At 40.2% G+C, this 26,629-nt stretch overlaps 1 protein-coding gene across 1 annotated transcript in view; it reads left to right on the plus strand.

The window, feature by feature from the left end:
- TMEM132B (transmembrane protein 132B) overlaps window positions 1–17,626 on the plus strand; it is a 464,904-nt gene extending 447,278 nt beyond the window's left edge. Inside the window, exons 7-9 of the mRNA XM_008005191.3 lie at window positions 5,949–6,219; window positions 7,707–7,898; window positions 8,817–17,626. Of these exons, the coding sequence (XP_008003382.1) occupies window positions 5,949–6,219; window positions 7,707–7,898; window positions 8,817–9,962 (1,609 nt within the window). The 3' untranslated portion in view covers window positions 9,963–17,626. The remainder of the gene's footprint in view (window positions 1–5,948; window positions 6,220–7,706; window positions 7,899–8,816) is intronic.
- The last annotated feature ends 9,003 nt before the right edge of the window (window positions 17,627–26,629 follow it).

Raw genomic sequence — 26,629 nt, forward strand, 5'->3', positions numbered from 1 at the left:
GGACTCAAGCCCTTGGGAAACAACATCCGCGGTGGGAAGCGTGGTCTGGGTTTTGGGTTCAGGTGGATCTGACTTGAGTACTTACTAGCAACTTGACATGAGGAAATTTTAATGAAGATAATCGTAATAATAATAGTAACAACCTCATAGAGTCGTTGCTAGGATTCAGTAAAATGAATGCAATACGTAACAAGCACCTACCACAAGATGTGGCATTTAGGACATAGCTGTTTTCCATTCCCCACTCACTTCTCTATTGTTCATCCCTATGTTATTCACTCTCAGTTCCCCGGCTTGTAAATGTCAGCCTTCCTCCACGGAGCACAGTACAGTGGTTAAGACTGTGGACTGTGCAATAAGGCTGCCTGAGTTGTTCCCCCCTCTCCCCGCACCGGGTAAGACTCTTCATTTTGCTGCCTGAATTTTAACCCCAGCTTTACAACTTGTACCTGTGTGATGTTGGACGTGTGATTTAACCTATCTCTTTCTCAGTTTCCTCATCTATCAATTAGGGATGATAACATTACTGAAGGGTTGTCCCAAGAACTCAGTGAATGGATACATACTATAGTAGACAGTTCTAAAGATGACTCTCGCCTGTAATCCCAGCACTTTGGGAGGCCGAGGCGGGCGGATCACGAGGTCAGGAGATCAAGACCATCCTGGCTAACACGGTGAAACCCCATCTCTACTAAAAATACAAAAAAATTAGCCGGGCGAGGTGGCGGGCGTCTATAGTCCCAGCTACTCGGGAGACTGAGGCAGGATAATGGCGTGAACCCGGGAGGCGGAGCTTGCAGTGAGTCGAGATCACACCATTGCACTCCAGCCTGGGCGACAGAGCGAGACTCTGTATTAAAAAAAAAAAAAAACAAGATCACTCTCCCTCCCCATGATCCCATCTCCTTCTTCTTCAAACACTAATCTGGTAGTGCTGGGAGGGGATTTTACAGATGTAACTACAATCCCAAATCAATGGACCTTAAAATACAGAGATTAGCCAGGTGCAGGGACCCACCAGAGAAGCCTCTGAAAGCAGAGTTCCTGCCAACTGGTAGCAGAAGGGGAAGTTGGGAAGATTTGAGGATGAGAACAACGTGATAATGTACTGCTGGCTTTGAAGGTGGCTTGAGCCACTTGCTGACGAATGTGGACTGAGCCATTTACCAAGGAATGTGGTAATCTTTAGTAGCCGAGAGCAGCCTCCAAATGACAACCAGCCAGGAAATGGGGCCTCAGTTCTACAACCTGAGGAACAGAATTCTGCCAACAACCTGGCTGATCTTAGAAGCGGATTCTTCCCTAGCACTTCCAGATAAGAGACCAACCCAGTTGACGCCTTCATATTGAACTTGTGAATCTCTGTGTAGAGAATTCAGTTGAGCCTGCCTGGATTACTGGCTTGCAGAACTGTGAGTGTGTTGGTGTGGGCATTGTTTTAAACCATGAAGTTTGTGGTCATTTGTTATGCAGCAATAGAAAACGAATATAGAGCCTGTTGCCCAGTGGTGGCTTGTAGCCATAAGTCATACCTCAAATGTGAGTGTGCCTTTAGAATCAGGCAGTGAGTGGAGGCTGGAAGATTTTGAGGAGCATAATGGAAAAAGCATCAATTGCCTTGAACAGATTGTTAGTAGAAACATGGGTGTTAAAGACATTGTACATGATGCATGAGGATCATTGTAGAGAAATCCCAAATCATCTTACAGAAAGCTGAGATCATTGTGCACAAATGGGAAGTAGAAATCTGAACTTCAAAAATGCTGCCAGTGAGGGTTCAGGGGGAGGTGAGGAGCATGGATTCCGGTTAGGAGGTGACAGAGTGCTTTGCAAGATTGTGCCCTGCAGGTGTGTGGAGAGCAGGTGAGGTCAGATAGTTAGCTGAGGAGAAGGCCAGGCAAATACTGAATGTGCACTTAGATTCATCTTGCTGCTAATAGCAGAATGAAAGAGGAAAGAGAAAATTTTGGAAGGGCTATGAGACAAAAAGAAACAGACACCTGATGATGTTGAAATTTTCAGTCTTTCCAGACAGCAAATGATGAAGAAATTTTAAGAGATTCACTGTCAGAAAAGTGTGCTTGAAACAAAAGGCCAAGGGTGGATCTTGAAAACCCTTTGCTGAAACTTGAAGGGCCGCTGGGGGAAGTGATACTGCCCTGCCTGCCGGACGTCTTCCAGCCTCCACCCAGGCCAGGGAGGTGCCCTCGTCTCCGTTGGGCAAACCCAAAGGGGTTCAAGTGGGATTCCTGCTTCACTGCAGGAAACCACAGGACCAGGGGAACAAAACAGACCAGAATAGCACCTGAGGGCTCTCAAGCCAAATTGTCATTAGAACCTAAGTGCACAAAAGTAGCCTAGGACATATGCACTGAAACAAAGCAAATTTAACTACAATAGATTTCAGTTGAACCCAGAGTTTCCTGTCATAATGTACAAAATGTCCAGAATATAACGGAAAAAAATCACTCGTCATACCAAGAATTAGGTAAACCACAACTTGAATGAGAAAAGATGGTCAACTGATGGCAATGCCCAGATAAACCAGATGTTAGAATATCTGACAAGGATTTTAAAGCAGCCATACCAAAGGAAAAAAAAAAGCTTTCAGTAAGAAATTAGAAATAGCCTTGGAATCAATTAAAAAGGAAAATATCTCAGCAAGGAAACATAACTTATAAAAAAGAACCAGATGTAAATTATAGAAAAATATAGAAACGAGGGTGAACAAAAGCCCTCAATAGGCTCAGCAGTACAGTGAGATGACAGAGGATAAAATCCGTGGACTTGAGAACAGACAATACAATTTACTTAATCTAAATAACAGAGAAAATAGACTTGTGGGAAAAAAGGAATGGAGCATCAGGGGCTTGTGGGACTCTAAGAAAATATCTAGGATTCCCATAATTAGAATCCGAGAAGAAAAGGAGAAAAGGTGTCGGGCTCAAACAGTATTTACAGGAATAATGGCTGAAAACCTCTTTGATTTGTCAAGAGACATAAACGCATAGTTTCAAAAAGCTTGAGAAACCACAAACATGAGAAACCTGAAGAAATCCATGTGAAGACACGTCGTAATTAAACTTCTGAAAATGAAAGACAGAGAAAGTCTTAAAAACATCCAGAGACAGGTTATACCAATTTGAATGGCAATGAATTTTTCGCCTGAAACCACAGAGGCCAGAAGGATTTGGCACATTTTTCAGGCGCCAAAAGAAAGGCACTGTCAGCCTCAAATTCTTTACCTGGCAAAAGTATCCTTTAGGAATGAAAGGAGAATCAAGACATTCTTAAAGGAACAAAAACTTTGAGAGTTTGTTTTCAGGAGACCTACCTTTAAAGCATGGCTAATGGAACTTCATCAGACAGGAAACTTCAGTAGACAGAAAAAATTATAATGGAAAAGGATTTGGAACTTCAGAAAGGAAAGAATGATAGAATGAGTAAAAACACTGTTAAATAGGATAGACTTTCCTTCGCATCAATTTTTTACATCATGTTTGGTATTCAAAGGGGAAATTATGACATTATCTGATGTGGTACTTAGGATAGATAGAAAAACATACTTAAAACAATTATATTCTTAACAGTGGTCAGGGTAATGGGACTTACAGGGAACTAAGGTATCTACACTCGAAGTAGCAAAGCTTTGGTATCATTAGACTGTAATAAGTTATGCTTGCATGTTAATAAGCTCCGTGTATACCATTGCCAATTTCCTGGTTTTGATATTTTCTTATAGTTAGGAAGTTCCCTGAAGTTAGGAACTTCAGGGAACTGGGTAAAGAGTGTATAAGATCTCCTGGTTTTTTGTTTGTTTGTTTTTTAGCTTTTAGTTAATTTGTAATTATTTTGAAATTAAAAGTTTAAATAAATGAATAGGATACAATCTGCCCTAAAATAACAGGATTGTTTTGTTTCATTACTACAAGATTTCTAAAATCTCATATATTCATTGACCATTATTATGATACTGCCACATTTTAACGAAACACATGCCTAGTGGTGATCTTCTTTTTTACCCATTAATTTAAAGGGAACTTCCCATTGCTAGCACAAATGGTCATAAAATAAATTTAACCTAAAATTATTACAAAGAAAACTAAACAGTGTTGTTAAATTCTGGGTAGACACCGTTGCCTGCCTATGTGAACTTGTCTGTGTTAACTAATGGAAAGTAGTTAGTTCTGAGAAGCTTTAAAGACATCCTAGCACAGAACAGAGACATTCCCTGTGACATATTCAGAAGGATTGAAAAATAAAATGGGAATAACTTTTCAGTATGTTATTTGTTTGTTTTATTTTATTTTTTTAAATTGAGTGCTATGTGTCTTTGCCACCTAATGCCATCTGTCTTACTCACGGAGATATTCATTTCTTACTTTGGGAAACCAAAATTATTATGCTATTGTGCTGGCAAAAATTTTTTCTATCATTTTATAAATGGTTCTCAGACCTTTCAGGGAGGCAGAATGTCATATAGTAAAGAAAGTGGCTTTCAGAAGTCAAATGGAGCTGTATCCAGACCTGCTAATTGCCAGTTATCTGGGATACATATTAACCACTCTGAGCCTGGTTTCTTTATGCAAAAATAAGAACGTGCTTCATAGCTGTTGAGAAGATGAATGGACTTAGCTATAGAAAGGAAGGGGACACACGTGATGGGGCAGCTGGTCTGACTGTGTGGGCCCTGCCTTGGGAGATGGCCGGCTGTGTGGCCCTGGCTGAGTGGCCGCACAAACCATGTCTTGGTTTCCTCACTGGTAAGATCAGAGAAATAATTCAACCTCGCTCTTTGGGGGTGTGTGAAGATTACATGCATTAAATATGCATGGCTGTCGTGTGCTGCATGGGCGATTGATGTCCGCTCTCATCCTTATGTAAGCACGTGGTAGGTCTAATTCGTGGTAGGTCTAAACAGTAGGTCTAATTCAGCATGCGTGAGTCACTCCCCTTCTCCCCTTTCTCCCTTGACAGAATCCCCAGGCATCGAGGGCACAGACTGGTCAGTAGTCACCAAACAAAGCACTCTCAAAGGGACACAGGACTGCTACTTCTTGAGGGGAAGGTTCTGGAATTGCAGAGCCAGAGAGGCTTTCTCAGGGTGGATTGTGGACAGGTGGAGGTTAGAGGATAACAGGTGCCAGGGAGAGGGGAAGGGCCAGAGCCATAAGGGAGGAAGGGAGAAGCCAGGACAGGCAGCAGGAGAGACACATTTCAGGTGTTTTAGCAGTAGCATGAGCAGGTCTGCCCCCAGAGCAGTGATTTTAGATTAGTGTAGGACGGTAGAAGGAAAGGATCCTTTGGCAGACTTCAGGGCCATAAGCTCAGGAAGCTGCTTCTTTCTGTACAGACTAGAGGGCCTCAGCCGATGAGGAGGTGGGGTGTTAGAACCATCCACGGCCGATGGTTCCTGGTTGGTCTGGGGTTCCTAAAGGGCCATTTCTGAGATGTCATCATACCTTGACCTACTTGGTCCTCATGTGGAACTATGAGGGAGGAAAGGGGGCCAGCTGTTGCTATGTGTTCATTTCCAAGGGGAGGTAGTGGAGCCTGTGAGAGGGTAGAGAACTTGGCATGAGGTCCAATGTCAAAATGAATCCAAACAGCAGTTCTGACTCATATCTTAGGTTCCTCCATCCCACAGGGGAATGGTTTTAAAATTACCAGTTTCCAGGACACCAAGACCAGAGCCTCAGCCTCTGTATGGGTCAGGAAGGCAGGAGCTGCCCTTGCCATTCCTGTTGCAAGCACAAAGCACGTGATCCTCACCAAAGTGCTTGTGGAATGAGTGAATGAACAGGAAATGGATAGATGGCTGAGCAGGTCCGGCAGGAGAAAGACCATTTCATTTCATTCTGTGGGCTCACCTAGAATTTTAAAAACAAGGGCATGTAGAACTTCTTAACAATGAGGACTTTATTCTGTTTTGATTCCTTGTGCTCTAGGCCTACCCGGGATAGCGATGACGAGGACGATGAGGAGAAGAAGGGACGAGGCTGCTCCCTGCAGTACCAGCACGCCACGGTGCGCGTCCTCACCCAGTTTGTGGCCGAGTCGCCTGACTTAGGGCAGCTCACCTACATGCTGGGCCCCGACTGGCAGTTTGACATCACTGACCTTGTGACCGAGTTCATGAAGGTGGAAGAGCCGAAAATCGCTCAGTTACAGGACGGCAGGACCCTGGCGGGTCGGGAGCCGGGAATAACCACGGTGCAGGTACACACTGCCATACCTTGCCACTTTGCCCAACACCAGTCTGTGTTGATGAGTGGCCAGGTAGATGCTGTTGTGCAGATGTGTGTCTGTGTGCGCATGTGCACGTGGCCGTGCATATCAACGTGTGCCATTGTGCATGCATTGCCTCTGTTTGTAAGAGAATAATGAGAAGCAATAGAGCATTCACCAATTTTAATAACCTAAACTCAGATTAATTTTCGTATTTTAGAGAGTTGAGAAAAATATCTAATCCCTTTTACCAAGAAGGCTAAATGAAACATACAGTGTAAATAATCTTTCCCCCAATATCATACTTTCCATTTTGTAATCACCCATAGAAGGTGGTTGAGCTGCTGAAAGCTAGTTTTTTTCCTCCTAACCTTGAAGTTTAACCATTTAGTTATATCATACCTTGTAGACAAAATTTTTTCAAAACATAATAATCCATAGCTAAATATTCTTTATCATAGTGACAGTAAAATTATTTTCTAGCCAATTTGACAGGATACGTATGCAGAAATGGTACAGAATATTTCTTTATACAAATTTAAAATGTTTCTGCTCAGAGTTAACTAAGTCAGATTTTATTGTAGCCAAAGCTATGTTTTTGGCAAAGCTGGATGAAACATGTTAGATTCTGTGTTTTCTATTTTTGTGTAACAAATTACCACAAACTAGCAGCTTAAAAAACACCTGTTAGTCAGCTAATATTTCCGCAGGTCAGGCGTCCGTGTGGGCCTGCTGCATTCTGTGCTCAGGGCACCACGAGGCTGAACTCCAGGTCTTGGCTGGCCTGGGCTCTTATCTGGGAGTTTGGGGAAAAACTTGGCTTCCGAGCTCCTTCAGGTTGTGGGCAGAACTTAGTTCTTTGTGATTTTAGGACTGACCGAGGTCCCTGTTTCCTTGCCCACTGTCAGCCAGGGGTCACCAGGGGTCACTCTGCTCCAGGGCCACCTGCATTCCTTGTCACGTGGTCTCTTCCACCTTCAGTAATGGCTGGATGGAGTCCTTCCCACACTGAACCTCTAACTTCCCCTTCTGCCCCCAGCCAGGAAAAGGTCTCTGCTTTTAAGGACTCACGTGATTACATTGGGTCCACCTGAGTAATACAGGATGACCACCCTGTTTTAAGGCCAGTTGTGCCATTCTAAATATTAGTTGTTGGGAAAATGTTGCTCTTTGAGTACCTAATATCAATGGACAGGTTTTTATTATTGCCTCTAAATTAAATCAAGATTCTCTCAGAAAATACACGGCTGTTATCATGACATAAATCAGAGGAACGTAAATAAGCCAAGGTGATCTTTATAAAACTCCTGTAATTGTTAAGTGTGATTGGACAACAGCATGATACTCTCCTAACTGATTCCCACGGGTGCATGCATTGAGCCGAGGGCTGGGAGAGCACTTTGTTGGGAGCCCTAGTTAAGGGGTTCACGGTGCTTGTGAGGAACAGAGATGCATGAGCCTCCCCGCTGACTTTTCAGGTCCTCTCGCCACTCTCGGACTCCATCCTGGCTGAGAAGACGGTAATCGTCCTGGATGACCGAGTCACCATCGCGGAGCTGGGAGTGCAGCTCGTAGCTGGCATGTCTCTCTCCCTGCAGCCACACCGAGCAGACAAAAGGGCCATCGTCTCCACAGTCGCTGCCCTGGATGTTCTTCAGTCCCCACAGCAGGTGAGTGTCGCAGGGGCCCTGCCTCCCTGGTCAGTGGAGATGAATTCTGTCTCGGTTAGCATGTCCTGTAAAGGAGAGCAGGAGAGCCCTTATGCCTAGGACTGGGGATTCTTGAAGCTTCTTGTTTCTCATCCAGGCTATTCTGTCTCTGAGAAAAGTATTCAGGGACTTAGACACATTTCCTCTTATGTGCTTTTCCACACCCACCACATCCCCATACGCCATTTGCTTTCTGCTGGGCTTATCTGTGCCAGGCACAGCCTGCTGCTAGACCGTGGCCAAAGGATCACGTTTTCACTTTTGCCAAAGCAGGTGGTTTTTGATACTTGGAAATTCCATTTCAGCTACTTATGCATGGCTAATAGGCACCAAATTGCTACTGTTTACAATAATTATGGTCAACTCTAAAACTTCCTCCCATCTCTAAACTTCTATAAATTATTTCTGAAGATACCAGAGCCACTGTGCCATTCCAGTCAACCAGCCTCACAGTGCATCTTCCCCACTCCCCCAGCCAGTGCATGTTTTGCTACGTCACCACTGGGTTCTTAATAAAGAATGTTCAAAGTGATATTATCTTGAGCAGTAGCCTGATTTGTTACACCTGAAATTGATTCAGATAAATTGCCTGATCTTTCAATATGTTTTTAAAAAGGTCAAATTCTATTGTATGTATGCAATAAATTATAGTTTAATGCCGTCATTAAAGTGTATTATTTATTCCTTGTCCCAGAGAGGCTACAGCACATTATTGATGCCAGTTCCACCAGTTCAAGGCATAACCAGAACTGTTCAAGATTATAAAACTATAGACATCTTCTCCTGATACTGAAACAATTTATATAGGAAATTTTATTTATGTTTTCAAATTTGAAGGAATCTGATTATAACATAATGCTTTGGTTTCATTTTCCTTAGGAAGCAATAGTAAGTTCTTGGATTTTATTCAGTGATGGTTCGGTGACACCTTTAGACATTTACGATCCTAAGGATTATTCTGTTACTGTCTCATCATTGGATGAAATGGTGGTGTCTGTCCAGGCAAACCTTGAGTCCAGATGGCCAATTGTGGTTGCAGAGGGTGAAGGACAAGGGCCTTTGATTAAGTTAGAGATGATGATAAGTGAACCTTGTCAGAAGACCAAGAGGAAGAGTATTCTTGCCGTGGGTAAAGGAAATGTCAAGGTCAAATTCGAACCAAGTAGTGATGAGCACCAAGGAGGCAGCAATGATATTGAGGGCATCAGTCGGGAATATAAAGACCACCTCAGTAATTCCATAGAGCGCGAAGGAAACCAGGAGAGAGCAGTCCAGGAATGGCTCCACCATGGCACGCCTGTTGGCCACGAGGAAAGTACCAACAAAAGCACAACCCCCCAGTCTCCCATGGAAGGGAAGAATAAGTTATTCAAAAGTGGTGGTCCAGATGCCTTCACAAGCTTCCCCAATCAAGGGAAGTCACCGGACCCCAATAATCCTAGTGACCTCACAGTGACCTCAAGGGGGCTAACAGACTTGGAGATTGGCATGTATGCCCTGCTCTGCGTCTTCTGCCTGGCCATTCTGGTCTTCTTGATCAACTGCGTGGCATTTGCCTGGAAATACAGACACAAAAGGTTTGCTGTGAGCGAGCAGGGCAACATCCCCCATTCCCACGACTGGGTCTGGCTTGGGAATGAAGTGGAACTTTTGGAGAACCCTGTTGACATTACACTCCCGTCGGAGGAGTGCACAACCATGATAGACAGGGGCCTGCAGTTTGAGGAGAGGAACTTCCTTCTGAATGGCAGTTCCCAGAAGACTTTTCATAGTCAACTACTCAGACCCTCTGACTATGTCTATGAGAAAGAAATTAAAAACGAACCTATGAATTCTTCGGGCCCAAAGAGGAAGAGAGTCAAGTTCACTTCCTACACCACCATCCTGCCAGAGGACGGCGGCCCATACACCAACTCCATCCTGTTTGACAGCGATGATAACATCAAGTGGGTCTGCCACGATGTGGGGCTGGGGGATTCACAGGACTTTAGAGACTATTTGGAAAGACTGCAAGACCAGATGTAAACTCCTTTCTTATGTTTGTATTCACCTTTATGCCTTCTGTTTTTTGAATGCTGGAGCAGTGAGTTTGATCAGCAATAGGGGATGATTTAACAAAGTTTGATTTGTGGAGGTCTGGTGGGATTCATTTCTAAGCAGGTAAAAGAGGTCTGGAGAGCTGTAGAAGCTGGGTTTTCAGTCTGGATGTGCCTCTAAAACAGCCACATGTGGGGACTGAAGACATTCTAAGACAACAGTTTTATGGACTGCCTGGCACGAGCTCAGTGCAAATGTATGAAACCTGACCCCACAGACACTGTTAGTCATCTCATGACAAATGGCCATGTGGAATTAGAAAAGATCTGGGTGTTGATTTTTCTATTCCTAGACCTTTTAAAGCACAGTGGACACTAATCGCCCCTTGGCCTGAGTTTAGACATACATGAAAGATGACTGAATGTAGCTATCCTGATTTGTCATGAGCGCTGCTCATTATTTTTATATACATTTGCACCTGCACCTGTTCCTTTGACCTCTGGAATTCTTTTTGAAACATGAAGAGAAGAAATTTCAGTCTTTTCCTTGAGCTCTGTTTGATTTACACATGAGTTTTCTTCCCTGGGATTTGCCATGCCGTGTTATTTCCTGGGTCTCCAGGCAGGATGTCAGGTTTTTCCAGTTTTCCGCACTTCTTCATCTAGGGACGGTATCCAAGAAGCTTATTCTCACTTTGTTTTTCCTTCCTTTTGTTGAACTTTCTTGTATAACACTGGGACAAAGGGTTTTACTTAAAATGTTAATATACAATGAGGGAGGGCCATCTCTTTACCGTTTTCTACGTGAAGTTTCAAAAATTTGGAGAAAAGTTGTCAATCACAAACATTTATTTTTATTCTCTGCTTGTTGAAAACTCTTGGGGAACTCCTGGAGTGCATTTCTGAGGGTAAAAAGGCCCCCAACATAGCTGTATTTGTACAAGTACTTTGTGGCCAACACAATTTGTTATCCAAACTGAAGTCTTAAAGTAGAATGGACCTGCACAGAAAGGAAGTTATCTAGGAAATAGATGCAGATTGCACTTTCCATTTCAAAAGTTTTTTTTTTTTTTTTAAGTAAGTAGAATGACATTTCGAGTTAGCAACATATAGAAATCCATTCATACAATGACCAAAAAAAAACAAAAAACAAAAAACAAAAAAAACCTCGATCATGACTCTGGCAGAGACAAAACATTGACAGGGTGTGCATTTGTGGAGAGAAGCAATGGGTTTCCCCGGAAAGTCCATACAAATAAGTGACCATTCCAGAACTCAAGAAGTAGCTATTGTAGAAAAAAAAAATTAAAAACCACAGCTATTGAAAAATCAAAATGGCAAGAGAAAAAAAGAAACAACTCCTGCATAATATTTAAATGAAAATGTTATTTTTGTAGCATCATGAATGGTCCTAAGGCAAAAATTTCAGATTAGCAAAATGTGATGACATATTTATTAAGATCATATTATTGGAAATGTGGACACTGGACTAGTATGCCTCATTATGAGCTTTACTGAGCCATTTGCATCTCTAAGAAATATAATTTTAAAGGCCGAAAGTAGGAAGGATCTGCAGGAAGTCAGCTGAAGCAGTGCCCTGACCCCAAATGGCTGACAACTGAGCTAATCCAAGGAGAGGCGTTCAGTTGTTCTCTTATTGTAGGTTTCCTTGGATGGGAACATGACAACCCAGCCTCCTCTAGCCATGACGTGGCAGCCAAAAAGTTCTTCCTGTATCTCTGGCCCACAGGACTACAGTGTGTTTGTGAACAGTGCTGAAATTGCAAGTGATGTAGGCCTGACCTCCAGAGCCCAGTGTTCAGTTAGTTCTATAAAACGGGGCTTAGGAACTGAAGCTGGTGAAGTTCCAAAAAGTAGCTCAGTTTGATGGGATAAGGAAGCGAGGAGAGCCAGGCATTAGCTGCAAAAGGAGCTTGCAGAGAGATGGCTGACACTTTATGGGAAGATTCCTCAGTCAGCCAAAAGCTTTTCAAAGAGTTTGGTGCAGAGGTAGCTCAGAACCAACCTAACAGGACCGAAGAAAGTTCATATGCTGATTGACACATAGCTATCCAGGTGAGTCGGCTCTTTCTGTGAGGCTCTTCAGTCCTCTCTCCCTTTGAATCTCTAGCATTCCAGAAATACTGGGAATTCATTTCTGAAAATGAAGAACCTCCACTGAAATGGGGAGGAAATCTCTTACACACATATAGCAGGGTCCTGCCCACTGGTAAAGTGAAGACTTTGGGTAGGGGGTCTAACTGGGGAGGAGGTAAAGGAAATTATCACTGCCATGGGGGGTGTTATTAGGGAACATACAAATTAGAGCATTCCCTCTGATGGCAGTGCTTGATGGGGTGCAGGGGGCAAACTGGGGAGCATTCAAACATGCCAGTGCTTTCTCAGCAGGGCTGGAAACTGGCCACAGTCCTGAAGATGCTTCTTGTGATTACTTAGAGTCACCCTGAGTGATACAGCCCCTGTGTAGCCAGCTTTGCTCCTTTGTGTTATAACCCAGTCAGTTCAAAATAATAATCAAATGGAAGGCCATGGGGGAAGGGTTCCTTCCACCATAGAACCCACACCCAGATGTATATAAACACATATACATACATATACCCGTGTGTGTATGTGTGTGTGTGTGTGTGTGTGAATACTGAAGAGCCAGACAACAAACTATTTAGTAAGAATCAACAGTGACTGTCAGTTGTCCTCAGATTTGGCATGGATACTATTTTTCATGAAAGAATTTCATTAAAATATTTCCTCCTCTAAATATTTCCTGAAGATTATAAACCATGGGTTATAGCACCTTGTTTTCCAGCTAGTCAATATACAACTATTAGGCGCTGTGCCCCAAAATATCTAAAGTGGAGGTAAAGGTTTAAACTATTAAGTCATGAAATCTAATTTTCTGGGGACCATGCATTTGCCTGGATTTTCCATGATTTTATGGCGTATAGACCCAAATTATTAGTCTTGATAAATAACCTGAACCAAACATTTATAAAGTCCCTTCCTCTCCCATGGGAATGGAATGCTCAGACTCCCACTGAGGGAGACACCAGCAAGCCTCTTGAGAAGGCACCAGACAGTGAACTCCATGGTCACAGGAAGGGAGGTTCAGACGCTAGATGACCAGCATACGACCTGGAACCATTGAGGATTGCAACGGCTGCCTCCAAGGTCCAGATGTGCTGCAGTAGAGGCCAGAGCACAGGAATCAAGAAGCAGCTGCCACATCAAAGAACTGATGCTTAAACACACAGGTGTGTTGCATTTGAGAGAAGGCAAGAAGAAAAGACAATAGAAGGTTGCCCCGGAAAAACAACACCTAGCAAACCTCAGAATGCTCCATGTGTCCCAAGAGAAGGAATAATTGACTTCCTAGCTGTTGTATAGTGTACACTGGCCAGGATAAATTCCCAGACTATAATAATCCTTACTATCTAGACAGAAGTTTCTATTTATAAAGTCATGCAGGGGGAAAGTTGATTGCTTTTTGTCCCATTGCCACATCTGTAGACTAAGTAATTTGTAACTTGCTAACTTTTAAGTTTTAGAACGTCCACCTTTGTGCATTTTGGTAGCAGTCTTGTTTCATTATTTTAGAAAGAGGTCTTCCCATTACTGGGATGTTGGAGCCCTGTCAGAGAACTATTAAGGCTCTGTGAGGGAACTATCCAGTCTCATAGCAAGGACCACAGAGCGTGGTTTCATCTGAACCCTACATGTCAGGGACACCAATGTGTTTTCCACTCTAATTACCTAAAAATGGTCTCAATTCTCCATTTCATTCTCTGTAAATGACATAACAGATGGTTTATAAACTCAGCAACCCTCCCCTTTTTATCAAAATTATATATGTGTGATGTAATGCATATCACCTGTCATGTAAAGGGACGGTATGGATGGTGGAAAAGTTATGCTAAAATATGGACTGCAGATATTTTTGTATGTAATATAGGCAATATAATGAAACACCAAGTTTTTTAAAATGAAAGCATGCAAAATTGTAGCTTTTAAATGTACAGACATCCCACTCAAAAATACCTAAACTGATAGTGGGAAAAACATTTGAGACCTAATAACATCATGACATGCCCTGAATTTGGAATTCTGGCCTAGAAAGGATGTGGCTGATGTTGGGATTGATGATGGAATTTGCCAGAACATTTTCATCTTATTCTTCTTGACTTTTGGATTTTTTCCTTTTCTTTTTTTCTGGAAATATTTCGGAAATAAAGTGACTTCATTTTTCAGCATAAGGGTATATTCTAACCACAGGGTAACACATCGTTTTTAACATGAAAATAAACATTTAAACATTCCTCAGTTGTTTCATTATTTTATCTGCATGTTCCCTAAAGCAGCTGTGTGGTTGGCTATAATATGGATATGTTTTTTTCTTTTCAGCCAGAGATTTTAATACTCTTGATGCAGTAATAAATGGACATCAAAAGAAGACATTTCATAAAAGTTGCCAACATATTTTACTTTTAAAACATTTCTTATTGTTTTCCTAGTAGGCTGGGGAAAGCTTCTCAACAGATGTCTCAGAAAAAGATCTGTTTCTCACGGCCCTGTCCACGGTCAAACCATGTTGAAAGTCAGTGCTGAAATGCATGATGCTGTGGGTGTTTGAGAGCCTTTGACCTCTGTCCACCCTTTGATCTTTGCTTGTCAATGGCTTGGTCTTGTACGTGTACTTGGGGCAGGGGCTTTGTACTGGACCCAGGGTGCCGAGGTTCCCAGAACAGGCAGAGCTCTAGAGACATAAGAAAACCGCAGGGCAGGTGGGGATTCTGTTTGAGAGGCTGAAGATGTTTCAGCTGAAAGATGGGCGGTATACTTGCCAAGTCCCTAGAGGGGCTAGAGGCTCTCTGTTGGTGTGTGTGTATTTCTTGAAACTGCAGAGTCATTTTTGGCATGCTGGCAAATGCTACTCTTTGCTTTCAGGATGAATAGGGATGCCTCTTAGGCAATAATTTGATATGTCATAATAAATGCCCAATACCAAACCTAGTCTTTCTCCAGGCCCCTCAGACATCATTCAAGTAATTGGGTGTAAACACAGGAGTTGGCTTTGTGAAACTGAGGCAGGATTTCCTGCCTCTAAACTATTGGCAGCAAAATGCCAAAAATGTGCTCCCAGTTGCAAAACCCCAGCCCCATCAGAATTGCTTCTCAGCACTTTGGGTAACTGTTTTCCACTAACAGCTTCCTCCTTATCTTTTCCTTGGGAACATGGAAGCACTGACACAGAACTCAACCGGTCCAGCACTTTGGGAGGCCCAGGTGGGCAGATCACCTGAAGTCAGGAGTTTGAGACCAGCTTGGGCAACATGGTGAAACCCTGTCTCTACTAAAAATACAAAAATTAGCCAGGCGTGGTGGTGCACGCCTGTAATCCCAGCTACTCTGGAGGCTGAGGCAGGAGAATCACTTGAACCTGGGAGGTGGAGGTTGTAGTGAGCCGAGATTGTACCACTGCACTCCAGCCTGGGCAACAAGAGCGAGACTCCATCTCAAACAAAAACAAAACAAGAAAAACAAAAATAGCTAGTTCTTCCCAGATCTCAGCGTGCATGTACATATACGGTTTAGTAAAATATGTTTCAAGAAAAGGATAAAAGAAAGCTTGAAATAAGATTTGTAAAAGAATGAATGCTTTGTATTTAGGCTTTGTGTGTGAGTGCAAAATGTAAACACGGCATTTGATATTTTTTGGTATTGAAATCCTTAATGCCTGTTACTTTCTTTATGGTTTTATACAATCGAGATAGGTTCTGAAGTTTTTTTGTTGTTTGCTTTTAAAAATTTTTAAAAATACAAAAAAAAAATGTAGAAACATTTTCATCTGGGTTACTGTGTTTATAGACTATTCTATGGCTCAAGACAAATAGGACACCATCATTTTCCAGATAAGAAATAACAGTTCAAGTTCATTAGGGAAATTATCTTCCCAGTCCAAGGAAGCAATAATGTTATCAACTTACAATATTGGACAATCTTCATATTCTGTGAGATGCCTTTAAAATTTCTTTGGATTTAATTGCTGCTCTTGGTCAGTTGTTCAAATGAAACATTGTAATTTTCTGTTAATGACAAGAGTCTCACGGGAGTCTCTTTAGATGCTGCAGGAACTGAGGGGATAGAAGACCTCTCTATACATCTACTTTGCCCATTGGAGTAAAGCACTTTACAAACAGAGAGATGGATGCCGCTTTGGGATTTGGGGTCTATGTGATGCTGATTTTTTTCAAACCTATTTGGAAATATTACTTCTTTGGGATGGCTGAAATAACTTTTGACCTGACACATCTTTCTTTACTTCCTGTGGCCAAAAAAGCAAGTGAGACTTTCTGTTTCCCATTATAAGGCTGGAGCTGAAATAGTCTGCCATGTTATTGTTACCTCCTTTGTAAGAATTTGACTTTCTGAATGAAATAACAGATTGCCAGTGTCAACACTGACCATATGATATCGTTATTTCACTTAGAGATGCTTCCTCAAAGAGCGTGCCTTTTCCCTCCATCATAACCGCTTTAGGATCTCTGTTTTATCCATGTATTTCCCACGTAGTACAAGCATTTTCCGTTTCCATGAAAATTACAGCCTGAGAAGGAGCACACATCTGGCATTGATAAGCACACTGGCCCAGGCACTCAGCCTTCTCATTTCATTAATCTGGTTGGTGACAGTTTCCATCGGGCACACCTGGAAATGTACATCGGACATATTGCTGTCTCAGTTGCTGCAGTGCAGTGAATTACCCCAGAGCCACCAGTTCACATGCCCAAAGATGAACTGGCCCATGGAGGGACTTGATCTCCAAGTGACTTCCTTTCTGTAGTTATCCTCTGCTGTGACCCTTATTTTGGACTTCTAGCAAGGGCACCCACTCAATGTGGATTCCAAGAGCGAAACCAGTTGTCCAACCTCCATTACAGAAGTCTTCTAGGTATTTCCCACACATTATTGTGGGCCTAAGCAAACACCACAACTATGAAAGGCTGAGAGTGGAGAATTAAGTAATAAGGAAATGATCAAACCTAGGGACAAATAAGTGGCTATAAAACCCTGAAAGATAGTCACACCCACATAGCGCGTATCATGCAGCAGACCCGTGCTCTTAGAGGGAGGTAGTGTGTGTCTTCCCATGGCAAATAATTTTTACAATACTGCTCATGTATAATGTGTGTCTACAGGGCATGCTGTTGTCTCAAAATTGAAATGTGCGTCTTAGGTATCAGTTCCCAGCCTCAGACTCTTCTCAGGCAGGTGGACCGGATCTCAGCTGCAGAACATAGTGAGTGGCCAAACCTACACAGCCCAGCCAGTCGTGCACTTTGGGGTGATTGCAAGGCAGCAAATGGTGGGGACAAGTTTTGTCTGGCATTCGAAAAGGTGTTATCCCTTACTTTCCACATTTCTGAATCGGATTCTCGTTCCCTGGTAAATGCCAGATATTATAAACAGAGCATGCTGTTATGACATTGTGCTTCTATATACCTTTTTGTATAATGTATCTATCTCATTATATTACCTATGGTTTCAGTATGACCTGTTGTGTTTGTTCCACCGTATATTTAATGTCTCTGTAAAGGCACTTCCAAACATTTTCAAAACGAAGAAATAAAACATGTTGGATGATTCCTTGTTATAGTAAAACGATTAATTGGTAGGTTCCAGGAAATAATCTTTTCTTCAAATAGGTGTTCAGAGGTAGATATTTAGATGTCCTTAGGTCTGGCATAGAGGAAGCTATGTCTTCAGGTTCTTGATGGCAGTTATGGACTGAGACCTTGAGAATAAAGGAAAACAATGGCTTAGTTAAGCATGAGGGCAAGATTCCCAGAGAAATAGGCTGGCTCTTGAGCCCCAAAGAAAATACTTTGGCAAAACATCACGTTGGGCCCTTGTCTACATTAGGAAGGAACCATCCAGAAAGAAGACAGTGGTGCCCCATGAATGTCTATAGCTAAGACATGCAAACTCAATTCTTGGAAAAGGGGAAGAAAAGTCCATTTTTCTTTAAAGCTGACAAAGTTAAGTCTTAATGAGAGAAAAAGCTTTATTCAGATAAAGATATGAAGCTTTATTTTATAAAAAGCTTTATTCAATAAAGATATGAAGACATATCTTTATTCAGATATGTCTTCAGAAGTTTGAAGTGACAGGAAAGTATTTATGAGGTCTGAGTGGCAGGAAAGCTCATTTAGGCACCAAAATTCCAGTTCATGTTCATAGTCTTGGGATGTGTTACATTTAACTCCATAACAGCTAAAATATTTCAATGTGTTGAGTCTCCACTGCTCTGCAAATCTGAACCAGGCGAAGGACCTCTACCATGCCATACCTCTACCCTCTTCAGACAATTGGCTTTAATGACTATGTTGCCTGAACTAAAGTCTGCCATTGCTAACTAAAATCTCTTAGAATTCAGCCTTAGAAAAGCAAATACCCACCCATGACAGTGTCACGTTGGCTTTCTCAGATAACCGTGGCAGTCTTAAGCCAACATCCATGCTTCCTGTGATAGTTACTTGGGTCTGTAGCAGTTTCTTAACCAACAGCATGGTCAGCACTACTCCAGACATAAAGAGTTGTTTACAGAAATCCCTTCCCTTTGTACAAAGGGCAATAACTTTATAAACAGAACATGACTGAGATACAACCATTTCTTCAATGCCTTGACACTTCCTTTAAACAAAGATGTAAAACAGAACTCAAGAAGGCAGCATCTCCAAGACCTCTGATGCCGCCTTGGAGCACGGTTAATCTACAGGTAAGTTTCCATGGTGGACTGGACACAAACTTGTCTTGAGCTACACATAATGGAGAACCTTGCTTGGTGCTGCAGATAATTATGGGTCAATGCTGTTGAAAATTAATCTTTTAGTATTCTAAATATTTAAATAATACTTGTCCTAAAAATTGTTAGTATGAACTTGTACATTGTATATACAGGTATTCTTGTTTTAAACCTGCAAGATTAATGACAATACTGACATTGACATTACCTAATATTAATAGTTTATTTTTCATACAAAGCAGGGGAGAGCTTGTATTTCCAATTTCAGTGTTTCTTACTTTATTTCACAAAATCTCAAAGACCTTCTATGACCTAGGAACCTTCCAGTGCCCTTTTCAGCAGGAATAAGAATGCATATTTGGGCTGGGTGCCGTGACTCACGCCTGTAATCCCAGCATTTTGGGAGGCTGAGGCGGGAAGATTACTTGAGGTCAGGAGTTCGAGACCAGCCTGGCCAACATGTTTAGTGAAACCCTGTCTGTACTACAAACACAAAAATTAGACAGGTGTGGTGATGCATGCCTGTAGTCCCAGCTACTTGGGAGACTGAGGCAGGAGAATCACTTGAACCTGGTAGGCGGAGGTTGCAGTGAGCTGAGATCATGCCATTGCACTCCAGCCTGGGGGACAGAATGAGAAAAAAGAATATATATTTGAATGTTTATACATTATGGTGCCTGTTAACTGGATGACTAGTGTCCCTTTCTGTGTGCATTGAGAAGGTGATCAGAGATGAAGGAGGAAAAATCGGGAAAGTGATGTTAACCAAGGGCCAATTCAGGGAGCATATTGTTGTTTATCATTGTCACTCTATATGAGTCACATCTGTCCTTGGGTTGGGAGGGTTCCTTCCTATTTAATTAGGAAATGTTAGCTCTTAAAGCTCATCTAGGGAGCATGATTAAATAACTGCTGCAAGTCTGAAGCTGCTCTACCTGGAGGATCTATAAACTAAAGCACTCTTTGGTCCTAACCTTTCTCTTCTTCTCAAGGAGCCTCTGAACTTCCCATCTTTCCTTATGTGATCTGAAATCGAGTTCTGATGTTTGGAGACCTCTGTCAGCCCTGTGGCAGTTCCAACTCCATATCCAGATTCTCAAATGCAAAGGGGAAACTACCAAACCTAAAATGACTACAGATTATGTTTAAATGCCTACAAGACTTAATATTATGCCAACTTCATCACTGTTAACTTTAGAACCCATGAAATTTTCATGACATTTGAAAACAATCCGTGGTGGGACTCCCTAAATTTCCAAGAATTTTCAAATGCATACAGTGAATACCAGTGAATGGTAGCCGATTGAAAATGATAGAGTATTTAAAACCAGATAATTTCATAGGCAAAACAATAATTTTACCAAAGAAATGCATTTCATATTTACATGTGGTTTTACCATAAATGTTAGATATGCCTTGTAGTGGAGCCTTCAGATGGAAGAGCATTTGTGGGGTCTGCAGTGGCCCCAAGAGATTGCCCTGGTTCCAGGAATCACCTGATGTTGTCTTCATCCTGGTGACAAGAAGTGTGTTCAGAGAAGGCACAGGAAATAGGAGACCTATTGGTAAATTATGGAACCAAGGGTGCTATTCACTTTATTTTATCTATTTATAACGATGAGTATGTGGTTGAAATATGAATATGAGAAATGAAATATTTTTAAAAACCTCACATTACTTCAGTCTGCAATATTCTAGATTTTAAAACCACCAATATGCTTTATTTAACATTAACACAAAATTATAGGGCAAAACAGGAAAACAACTTGTTTTTCATATTGAGAGGAACACTTTCATATGAAATGGGAAATAATGATCCAAAATAACCACTAATTTGATTAATGTGACAATAAAAGGTAAAAAACATCCACCTTGTTACCAGGTTTATGGATCTGGCAAAAAGGCAATGAAAGCCCATGACTGCAGTGACCTGATACTTTGAGGAAGAGAGAATTCTGGCAGTAGTGATTGGGTACAGAGTCATTATGGTCAGATAAAAGTCAAAATCATACGCCAGACTAAGGAAGCAGCACACATAGAGGTATGGAATTCCATGTTCTTGAAATGTAAGGGACAGGAGCTCATTAGAGCCTGGCTGAGTGGGGGAACCTCACTGTGGAGCTCACACTTTGTCTTGTGATTCCTGTGGGAAGGGGGTGAGCAGGCCACCAGCAGGAAGGAGATGTGACCTGAGTGATGTTTGAAAAACAAACCTATAGCATATCAACCATGTACAGGGCTCTAGATTTGGGTCTGAGGTGTTAAGGTGTTTCTTACTCCAAAGAGTTTATGGTCATCTAGGAGATGGGTGCCTGGGAATGTGTCCTGAATTCTGTTCAGTTCTTAAATGGGTGGGGTGGGGGGTGGTGGGGAAGAGTTTAAAGCTGTTGTTGAAGCACTTGAACTGAGTAGGCAAATGTGAAATAAAATATGTTTGAGTCATACTGTAGTGAACTCTTTGGCATGGTATTTCTCCAAGAGCATTATAATTAAGCTTGGCCAGATTAGATGATGAAAAAAATAAAAAGAAACAAACAAATCACTAAAAAATATAATTCTGTGAGCACATTCTGTTTTTGGGAATGCTTTTTAATTTTCTCCCATGAAGATTTTCAGGACGTATTTAAGACTTTGAGAAATATGGCTGTAAAAAAAAAATGTTAAGCATTCCTTAACTCTGAATTTTCTATACATTACCCACCTTTATTTTCTTTCTCATTTTTCCCCATTTAAATTCAATATTTATTAATTAGATTTGTTATTTGCTTATTTTCATCTAAAACCTATTTAAATGCTCATGGGCTGCATTGCACACTTTGAGGAAGGCTCCTGCAGAGTGTTCTGTCAATATTGTTACAAATTCAAATTCTACTTTATTTTTAGTTTCAGCAGTGTTTTAGGAAATAAAAGTACCCAAGGAGAGAGAGGATAGGAGAATGGAGAGGAGGTGAATATTGAGTGATTTTAGAACAACTGTTGGATCCTATGGATTATTTGCTGTGCTTAAATACATACCTGGAATCAGTAAAGCTTTGGGATTCAACACAAACCACAAAACCCATCTAAGAGTGACGAATGGGGCAGGAAGGCAGGTACCTGCTCAGTTCAGGAAACTGTGAGCCCTTTTGAGGCTAAGCAAGGTAAATAAGCTAAATGCTTTTATAAAAATACATTGTTTACAAGAACTAATCTGTCTCATATCAGCCCAAACACTAATGAGACATTCACACTAGAAAATCAAAATCAGCTACTTTTTTTGCTTGGGTTTGCTTTGTTTTTCTAATTAGACCTTATTTTTTAGAGCACTTTTTGATTTATAGCAATATTGAGCTGGAGGTTCAGAGGTTTCCCATGTACGTCCTGCTCCCACACCCACACATGTATGTGTAGGAGATTGAGCTCACCTTTTTTTTGTTAACAGGCATATTGAGATATAATTCGCACACAACACAATTTGAAGTATAGAGTTCGGTAGCTTTTAGTATATTCATACCTTTACCACAATCAATTTTAGAATATGTTCACTTTGCCTAGAAGAAACCCTGTACTTTATAGCAGTCACTCCATTTTCCTCAACCCTAGGTCTAGAAAGTCACAAATTTGTTTTCTGTATCTGTAGATTTGCTTTCTTTTTCTGAGCATCTCATATAAATAGAATCATAAAATAGGTGTATTTTGTGCCAAACTTCTTTCGCTTAGCATACTGATTTCAAAGTTGGTCCAACTTAGAGCATATATCAGTACTTTATTCCTTTTTAGGGCAAAGAAAGCTTCCATTACATGGATACCCCACATTTTATTTCTCTACCCATCACTTGCTGGTCATGGGTTGTTTGCAACAAATATTCATATACATATTCTCGTGTGGACATACGTTTTTGCTTCTCTTGGGTATATATCTAGGAGTAGGATTGCTGGGTTATATGGTAAATCTCTGTTTAATGGTTTAGACTCAGTACTGTGTTTTCTGCCTTTCCACAGCTCACAGTTTCATAAAGAGGCAGGAGCCTTTTGTTCAGGGCTCCTTGGCAGTAAGGTAATTTCTTCTTCTGCATTGTATCCAGCTGACCCTTGCTCAGTGCTGTTCTTTGGGGAAAGATGGAATGCTGGGAAGCCAGCACCTCTTATTCCCTCTAGCTAGCACTTTTACAGTGATAGATATAATAGATATCTTCAGCTATTATTGTTGAATTATCTCTCTGATTCTGTCCAATTTTGCTTCATATATTTTGGGGCTATGTTATTAGGTATGCATACGTGGTCATTATTGTTATATCTTTTTGATGATGTGACCTTTTTATTGTTTTAGCACTTTTATATCTTTACCTCTAATAACAACATTTTTAAAAATTGAAAGTTGATTTTGTCTGATGTTAGTACAACCACTTCAGCTTCTTTGCAGTTGCTGTTTGCATGACATATCTTTTTCCATTCCTTTACTTTCAATCTATTTGTATCTCTGGGTCTAAAATGTATAGATAGCACATAGTTGAATCTTTTAAAAAACACATTTTACAATCTCTGATTTTTATTGGAATGTTTAATCTATCCACATTTAATGTTATGATTAATGTAGCTGAATTTATTTCTGCCATTTTATATTGTGTTTTTTAAATATCTCATGATATTTTTATTCCTGTATTTCTATTGTACTTTTTTTGCATTAAGAAACGTTTTCCAATGTAACATTTTAATTCAGCTGATAGATTTTCACTATTTGTTGAGTTATTTTTGAGTGATTGTGCTCGAGCTTGCCATCTATGTCTTAACTTCAGATTTGTACTAACTTAATTCCAGGGAGATACAGAAGCATTATTCCTACATAGCTCTATATCAGCTCCCTTTTCCTGTGGTATTATTGTTATACAATGTACACTATATATGTTACAAATTCAATTATTTATAGTTATAATTATTACTTTACATATATCATTTATGTCTATTAAAGAAGCTGAGAGCAGAGAGGAGATAAATTATATATTTATAGAGTTTGTTATATTAAGCTTCTTATTTGTCATTCTGATTCTCTTTATTTGTTCTGGTGGACTTGAGTAAATATGTGGTTTTATTTCATTATGCACACATAGCTTTGCTCCTTGTCATTTTATTTATGCTGTCTTTCTCAAGTATATTGCATTTAAATACATTATAGGTCCAACAATTCAAATATATTTATGTTGTGTTATACAATTGCTTTCTAAAATCAGTTAAGATAGAAGGGATATGCGCTGATACTGTGGTGTTTTAAATTATACTTTAATTTCTGGGTTACATGTGCAGAACGTGCAATTTTGTTACATAGGTATACACGTGTCATGGTGGTTTGCTGCACCCATCAACCCATCACCTACATTAGGTATTTCTCCTAATATTATCCCTCCCCTAGCCCTCCACCCCCCAACAGGCCCCAGTGTGTGATGTTACCGTCCCTGTGTCCATGTGTTCTCATTGTTCAACTCCCACTTATGAGTGAGAACATGTGGTGTTTGGTTTTCCGATCTTGTGATAGTTTCCTGAGAATGATGGTTTCCAGCTTCATCCATGTCCCCGCAAAGGACATGAACTCATCCTAGACAATAATTCAAACACACACACACACACATACAAACACACACACAAATGGCACCAGTATCTCTACATACTATGTTTTATAATTACATTACTGTCTTTGCCAGTGCCATTTGTGTGTGTCTGTGTGTGCGTATGTGTGTGTGTATGTGTATTTGAATTACTGTCTAGGATCACTTACTTTCAGCCTGAAGAACTTCTTTTAGTATTTCTTATAAGGAAAGTCTGCTAGCAACAAATTCTCTCAGTGTTAGTTTATCTGGGAGTATCTTTAGTTTTCCTTTTTGAAAAATAATTTTTCTAGCTATAGGACTTTTGGTTGACAGTTTTGATCTTCCGTCATTTTCAATATGTCATTCCATTCCCTTCTGGCCTCCATTGTTTCTGATGCAAAGGCAACTTTTAATCTTGTTATGATTTCCTTGTGTGTGATGAGTTGTTTTTCTTTTTCTACTTTCAAGATTTTCTCTTTGTCTTCCAACATTATTATCATTATGTCTTAATGTATATCTCTTTGAATTTACTCAATTTGGACTGTGTTGAGCTTCTTGGATGAATAGATAATGTTTTTCATCAAGTTTAGGACATTTTTAGCCTTAAAAAATTTATTCTGTTTCTTTCTGTCTTTTCCCTCCTTTTTGTACCCCCCTTTTCCATATATTCGGTGTATTGAATGGTTTCCCACAATTCTCAGAGGCCTTGTTCATTTTTCTTTATTCTTTTTTTCTCCATGTTCTTTAATTCTTTGGATTGCATAATCTCTATCAATCTTTCTTGTTCACTGATTCTTTCTTCTGTCAATTCAAGCTTACTATTAGGCCCCTTTCATGGATACACACACACAGAGGCAGACACACACATACATATATGTGTATATATATGTATATATGTTGTATATATATTTATATTCATATATGCATACACACATATGTAAAGTAAATTATATCAATAACACAAAGCACAAGAAGGATTAAATTGAGGTACATTGCTAAGGTTTTACATTATACATGAAGTGATCAATATTAATTCATGGTAGAAAGTAATAAATAGTTACCTAGGAAAAGACTAAAAGTGCAGAGGTATAGCTAATAAGGCAGTAGAGGAGATAAATTGCAGTGTCAAGTTATACTTGCTATAAAGTGTTCAGGAAGGAAGAAAAAAAGTGAAAAAGAACATATGACAAGTAGAAAGAAAATAACAAGATGATAGACTCAAATTCAACATTAGTACTGTCAGACTAGACCAAAAGGAAGACCCAATCATATGTAACCTACAAGAGACACACTTTATATATAAAGAGGTTAAAAGTAAAAATTTGGGTAAAGGTATATGCCAAACAAATCACAAAAGAGCCAGAGTGGCTACGTTAAGTATCAGATAAAGCATACTAAAACAGAATATGATCAAAGATGAATTACATCATCATCAACATCATCATCACAACAACAACAACACTGCAGTCAGTTTATCAAGAAGACATGAAAATCCTAAATGGCAGTGCAGCTAAAAGTAGAGCCTCAAAATAATAAGCAAAAAATAACAGAACTAGAGGAAAATTTAGAAAAATCTATCTCTGTGGTAGAAGATTTCAATACTTTTCTTTCAGAACTGATACAAGTATAAAAACAAAAAAGATATAGTTAATTTGAACTATAATGTCAGTCAACTTAATTTAAATACATAAAACACTACATTCCATAACTGAACATGTTTTTCAAGTACCCATAGAACATTCACTGAGATAGAACCTATGTTGGGCCATGAAACTGCTCTCAATAAACTTTAAAAGATTGACTTCCTACAGTATATGTACTCTGATTACAACGAAATTAAACTAGAAATCAACTGGAAGAAAGTTATCTAGAAAAGTCTCTGAATATTAGAAATTAAGCAACATAATTCTATAGAACTCATGGTTAAGAAAGAAATCACAATAATTAGGAAACATTTTGAACTGAATGATAATTTGAATAGCTCTAACAGTGATTATATTGTCCACAAAATCTCAAATATTTTATAATCTGGCCTTTTTTAGAAAAAGAGTTTGCCACCCCTTGATCTAAATTATCACCTAAGGAGTATGTAAAATAACAAATTAATACCAAAATAGGTAGGAAGAAGACATAAATAGTAAGCAGACATCAATAAAATAGAAAAACAATAGAAAAAATGAGGTAACAAGTTGTTTCCTTAAAAGTAATAAAATCAATAAATTCCTAGTAACATTCATGAAATAAAAAATGCAAATTACCAATATCAGCCAAAAAAGG

This window comes from Chlorocebus sabaeus, chromosome 11, assembly GCF_047675955.1.
Source record: "Chlorocebus sabaeus isolate Y175 chromosome 11, mChlSab1.0.hap1, whole genome shotgun sequence".
NCBI classification, from domain to species: domain Eukaryota; kingdom Metazoa; phylum Chordata; class Mammalia; order Primates; family Cercopithecidae; genus Chlorocebus; species Chlorocebus sabaeus.